The sequence below is a fragment of the Zeugodacus cucurbitae genome, chromosome 2 (assembly GCF_028554725.1).
Source record: "Zeugodacus cucurbitae isolate PBARC_wt_2022May chromosome 2, idZeuCucr1.2, whole genome shotgun sequence".
In the NCBI taxonomy this organism is placed as follows: Eukaryota; Metazoa; Arthropoda; class Insecta; order Diptera; family Tephritidae; genus Zeugodacus; species Zeugodacus cucurbitae.
In genome coordinates this window covers 55239793-55245792 of record NC_071667.1, presented here as the reverse complement: position 1 = coordinate 55245792, position 6000 = coordinate 55239793, and the positions used below count along the sequence as shown (strand labels likewise).

The window sequence follows — 6000 nt, the reverse complement described above, 5'->3', positions numbered from 1 at the left end:
ATGCAATTGTCAACCTCGATATCCAACGCAGGATCACTCTTGCCAAACTCTTGTAATGTAAATTCCTCTCTCGACGAACCAAAAATCAAACTCTGCAAGTCGCTCATTATTCCCGTCCTGATGTATGGTGCATTACGAGTTTTCGGGAGAAAGGTTTGGCGGAAGATTTAGGGTCTCTTAAACATTGGCAATGGCGAATTATTCAACGACATAGACATAGTTTAGCGAATTAAAAGACAGCGGCTACTTTGACTAGGTCATGTTGTCCGATTGGTCGAAAACACTCCAGCTTTGAAAGTATTTGATGCAGTACCCGCTGGCGGAAGCAGAGGAAGACCTCCTCTCCGATGGAAGGAACAGGTGGAAAACGACCTGGGTTCACTTGGCGTTTCCAGCTGGCGCCAAATAGCAAGAAGGAGGAATGAGTGACTCGCTCTGCTGGATTCGGCTATAATCACGTAAGCAGTGCCTACGCTAAATATATATTTCTGATTAATTTTGATTTTTATACAAACAGTAAAGCACAGTCTTGTATAAATTAAAAACACATACGTTTGTATATTATTTTTCTATAAAAAAGTTTACAAAGAATATATATTATTAAACATAAGATAAACACTACTATACAACATAATCATAAGCCATGCTACTGCCACGTGTCCATATGGTCAGCAATCCAATCGATATAACTTCTCACACGTGTATAAATTCCCGGGATATTCTCTTGACCGCAACTCTGACGACCAAATGACACAATTCCCTCTAAAACCCAAGAGGCTGAATTCAGGCGCATCAGTGGACCACCAGAATCACCAGTACAAGCGTCTTCATAGTATACACCGCCAGCGCAGAGTTGCTCCTCAGAAATAGCGGTATAATTCGCGAAAACATAGCGACATCTTTCCATATCATATAGCGGCAAGTGGACTTTTTTCTTCACGCTGCTGTGTCTGGCTAAAGAAATAAGAAAGTGTAATTAAAGAAAGGGTGTTTCAATGTTATTTCTGTCGCTATAAAGTATAACTTACATAGACCCGTATGACCCCAACCAGCTACAGTCAGCACTACACCTTCAGTTAGCTCCTTTTGTAGCGTTGGTATGGGCAAGCATACTGGCTGGATATAGTTATTAAACTCTACCGACTTATCCAGTCTTATCAAGGCTATGTCATTATGTTCATGTATATTACTCTGCTGATCGTAACCATAGTGATCGTGTACGATAACTCCTTCAATGTCGAAACGTTGTGAGGGCGCTGAATGCGCGTACTTATTGTAATTGTATGAAGATGCGGCGATTTGTTCGCCTACAAGCACGGAGACGCTGAAATTCATTGAAGATATTGATAAAAAAAAAGTTTAAAATAATAAAATATTAAATTTATCAAAGCAAATAATTTCAACTTACAGTTTCCCTACTTTCTGCTCAATCGGACCGATGACACAGTGGGCTGCAGTTAGTACATAACGCTCATTGATTAAGGAACCGGCACATTCCGATTGAAGGAAACCTCTTTCTGAAAGTAAAGCGTGACATTTTTTGATAAAGTAGAAATAATTATTGCTAATTTGGAGTCATTTTAACACTGTTCATATGTATATTTAAGCAACTGAAAAATTGCTCAGTATAACATTTTAGTTTGAAAGTATGAATGTATGAATGCATTTCCGTCAAAAAATCATATTAATGTTTTTTCATTCTCCAAACGCTTGCTTAATTAAGGTTAAAAAAAATTAATTTTGTATATTTATAAACATATTTATTTATAAATTTCATTGATTGAAGGCATTTCTGCGAAGAAGCATTTAAAGCAAACATAACTTCATTGAAATTGTTTTTTTAAGACTTAATATATTTCATTCATAATTACAGTAATGAAATGATGCCTGAATCGTATTGCATATTTTTAATTTTTTTAGAAGGTTGCCACCTATTTGAAGATATCAAAGCAAACAAATTTAAAAAATAAAGAACCACGATAAACAAAAGCGTTTTAAAAATTAGTTGGAAGTGAAATAAATGTTTGAATAGTGTTGCCACCTGTTGAAAATTTGCATTTTATAAATTTTTAAGGTAAACGAATTGTTATAATACAACAAAAAATAATTTAGCTTTCAAATTTTAAATTCAAAATGGAAGAGTTGCCACCTTTTTCAACTTGTTAAATTTAAGTAAGATTTCTATCGGAACTATTTTTGAAAATGTTTACGGCCGCTGTGAAAAATTGTCTCCAAACGCATTGTTAACATAAAAGTAATAATGATCCAAGTAGAGGTACTTTTTTCAAACGCCTTTTTAATGACAGATCACGCATGAATCATGTCAAGCTGTTATTTTTGATCAGTATTTTTTTGAAAGACTAACACCTGACCAACACGATTCGCACGCTTCGCTTAACTTATGGTCAACATATTTGGTCTACTCAGCGTACTATTCGCAACGCCATCAGCTATCTAGAGACCCAGCATTTATTATTGGAAATATAGCAGCCGCAGATGAGTGTGTACAAGAAGACCGTGGAGAGTCGATTCGGCGCCGCTCGCAGCATCTCGGACTGACAAGGGACATAGCTTCGCTCTATGGATTCTAGAAAAGTTCCAAAGAGATCCGACGTTTTTGAGCAGAATTCTATTCAACGATGAGGCACATCTCGGCTTAATGGGTAAGTAAACAAACAAAATTGACGCATTTGGGATGAAGAGAGAACACTTCGGTGAGCAGATAATATCACGTTGTGGGCCGGTCGATTGATCACCAAGATAACATTGTTAGACTTTTTCCTCTGGGAATATGTAAAGTCCAAAGCCTATGTGGTTAATCCCGCTTCGATTCAGGTCTTGAAGCAAAACATCACGCGTGTCATTCGTCAGTTAACAGTCGAAATGCTCGTACGAGTCATCGAAAATTGGACTCAACGGATGGACCATCTGAGACTAACATTTGAAAGAGATAATTTTTACAAAATAAATGCCAAAGAAGGTGCTCGAATAATAATAAATATACCCCATAATTTTTTTTTTCTTTAAAAATGGTAGGGAACCTCGAAATGGATTAACCTTTCTTCTTCTTGACTGGCGTAGAAACCGCTTACGCGGTTATAGCCGAGCCCACAACAGCGCGCCACGCATCTCTCCTTTTGGCAGTTTGGTGCCAATTGGTAATACCAAGTGAAGACAGGTCCTTCTCCACCTGGTCCTTCCATCGGAGGGGAGGTCTCCCTCTTCCTCGGCTTCCACCAGCGGGTACTGCATCGAAAATTTTCAGAGCTGGGGCACTTTCGTCCATTCGAACAACATGACCCAGCCAGCGTAGCCGCTGTCTTTTTATTCGCTGGACTATGTCTATGTCGTTGAACAACACATACAGCTCATCATTCCATCTTCTGCGGTATTCGCCGTTGCCAATGTTTAAGGAACCATAAATCTTCCGCAAAACCTTTCTCTCGAAAACTCCTAGTGCCGTCTAATCGGATGTTGACACCGTCCACGCTTCTGCACCATAAATTAGGACGGGAATGATGAGAGACTTGTAGAGTTTGGTTTTTGTTCGTCGAGAGAGGACTTTACTTTTCAATTGCCTACTCAGTCCATAGTAGCACCTGTTGGCAAGAGTGATTCTGCGTTGGATTTCAAGGCTGACATTATTATCGGTGTTAATGTTGGTTCCTAGGTATACGAAATTATCTACAACTTCAAAGTTATGACTGTCAACAGTGACGTGGGAGCCAAGACGCGAATGCGCTGACTGTTTGTTTGATGACAGGAGATATTTCGTCATAGAAGAGATAGAAGTCACACGATAGCGAGTTACCTTGTCTGAAACCTCGTTTGGTATCGAATGGCTCGGAGAGGTCCTTCCCGATCCTGACGGAGCTTTTGGTGTTGCTCAACGTCAGCTTACACAGCCGTATTAGTTTTGCGGGGATACCAAATTCAGACATCGCGGCATAAGGGCAGCTCCTTTTGGTGCTGTCGAAAGCAGCTTTAAAGTCGGCAAATAGTTTTAGTTTTTTTAAATAAAAATTTACGTTAATTAATTCATTAACCGCTCATTTTATTCCGTCCTACGGGAAATATGTAAAAAAAATTTAGCTCAGTTCCAAATAATTATACATAAACAATGCAATCCATATTCTTTGACAGTATTTGTTCCCTTTATATTCATTTCTAAATCTAATTGGAACATTTTGCCGGAAATTTTTCGATTTAGAAATTAGATCTGATAATAATGATATAACTAAATCATGTACCAGTTCTATGTATAGTAATTTCACGGCTTCACATTGTACATACGACTTAGTCGAGCGAATGTTGCTTGATTGTAATAATTGATACTGATTCCTAATTGAACAGAATTTCTTTTGAAAAAATTCAGTAATTTATACAGCTAAAAAACACGAGTGACTGCTTTTAATTAGAAAAAGTGATAAAAGTAAATTCTTTCCACCCGGAAATTCAAAGAAATTTCTTAAAAATAAAAAATACTATTACAACAAGTATGCTTACGGTAAACCAGTTTTCCAACAAAGCTTGACTAAGTACTCGCTAACTAAATCGAAATAAATCGAATTGTATTATTTAAAACGCTGCGCTATGCACTAGCCGATACTCAATCAAGCGGGTTTCACTGTAACTAAGCTTTACCAATAAGTCGCACTACCTTAACTTTCAACCAGTATCCAACACTTCATATATTTATAACAAAAAATAATTTTATCTGGATATCATCACTTTCACTAGGAGCATCTTCATCCAACACTCACCATTCTTATACTCCAACTTAACCATCCAGCTGAATTCTGTTATCTCAGCTTCTTCACCGCCAAAAATCTTATTCGATATGGTCAACGCACCACAGTGCGGCGGCGTAATAAAGGCGACACGCTGCCCTCCACTATGCGGCACTTCCGGTGTTTTCATATCCGGGAAGACAATACGTTGTTCCCTGTCTGCATTCGGGTCGTGGAAATTCGTGTCGTTCGTACAGCAAACGAAGGGAAATTTCCCGCTTGCATAAGCGCCACCGTCACATTGCGACATACGTACGAAACTATATTGTGCCGTTAATTGGTGTCGCAACACGAAAGACAACGAACGACAATCATAGATTGAAATGCATTGGCCGACATTGTGATTTGGATTTAGACAGCTTGTCGGCGCTTAAAAAAATAAAAGCAAAATCAATTTTAATTTTATGTTTGTTTACCCAAATAAGTGTGTTTTCGTACCAGATTCGTATGTGCCTGCGTGCGCAGCAATCAGAATGCCGCTGAAAAGCAACAATAAAATTCTATAAACCTGTCTCCACATAACTGTTGCTACTGTTGAGCTCACTTCGAAGATGCTACTAATTCCGGGGTCTTATACAAGCAGCTCGTGCAGTTGTACGGCGTTAAGTGCGAAGAAGCTTTTACTTGTGTTAAGCTTTGAAAGCGAGTATAAATATTATTATTTATTACTGCGTTGAGAATAATTTTGCATTAATTTCTTTTTGTTTTTGTGTATTATTAAGCTGAGGTAATATTAGAACGTTTAAGCGGGAAAGCCGATGCATCTCATGGGAAACTCAGCATTACTTAAATATAGGGCTCAGAGCTTTCTCGCTTTATCATCTATAGAATCTTGTCTCTTCATACATACATATTTACAGTTGCACATATGTAAGTAGACATTTAATTCATTGATGAACCGTTAATCATTACTAATGCCAGTTTATAAAAATGTCAATATATGCAATTGTGAGTAACCCTATAAACATTTTGTAGACGTCTTAAAGGCACTTTCTAAAAAATCTTGCACTTGTTCCGTACCGGTTTGAATTTGTAGAAATCTTATTTTATAAAATGCAAATCGGAAATTTAATGACGAAATCAGCTTTTAATTGAAGTTCTTTATGGTTTTTGCAATAACTCACAGATTCCGTTAAAATAAAAGTTTCATATCTGGTGGTCCAGTGATCTGGAACTGCAGAGATTTCATTTTAAATAAATATAAATATAA

At 37.6% G+C, this 6000-nt stretch overlaps 1 protein-coding gene across 1 annotated transcript; it reads right to left on the bottom strand.

Annotated features, from left to right (window-relative positions):
* Window positions 1–534: 534 nt before the first annotated feature.
* On the bottom strand, window positions 535–5374 carry LOC105209450 (serine protease 7). The gene is made up of 5 exons (XM_054236140.1): window positions 5229–5374; window positions 4764–5159; window positions 1409–1517; window positions 1029–1324; window positions 535–954 (listed from the first exon to the last, which is right to left on the bottom strand). Exons 1-5 carry the CDS (start codon window positions 5308–5310, stop codon window positions 647–649), a joined length of 1191 nt encoding a protein of 396 aa, XP_054092115.1. The 5' UTR covers window positions 5311–5374; the 3' UTR covers window positions 535–646.
* Window positions 5375–6000: the final 626 nt, after the last annotated feature.

Bases quoted from the DNA above. Each gene is read 5' to 3' on its own strand.
- LOC105209450 (XM_054236140.1), bottom strand. From the start codon at position 5,310: ATGTGGAGACAGGTTTATAGAATTTTATTGTTGCTTTTCAGCGGCATT. The intron at 1,325-1,408 runs GTAAGTTGAAAT...AATGAATTTCAG, and splicing joins GAGCAGAAAGTAGGGAAACT to CGTCTCCGTGCTTGTAGGCG. The intron at 955-1,028 runs GTAAGTTATACT...TTATTTCTTTAG, and splicing joins TTGGGGTCATACGGGTCTAT to CCAGACACAGCAGCGTGAAG.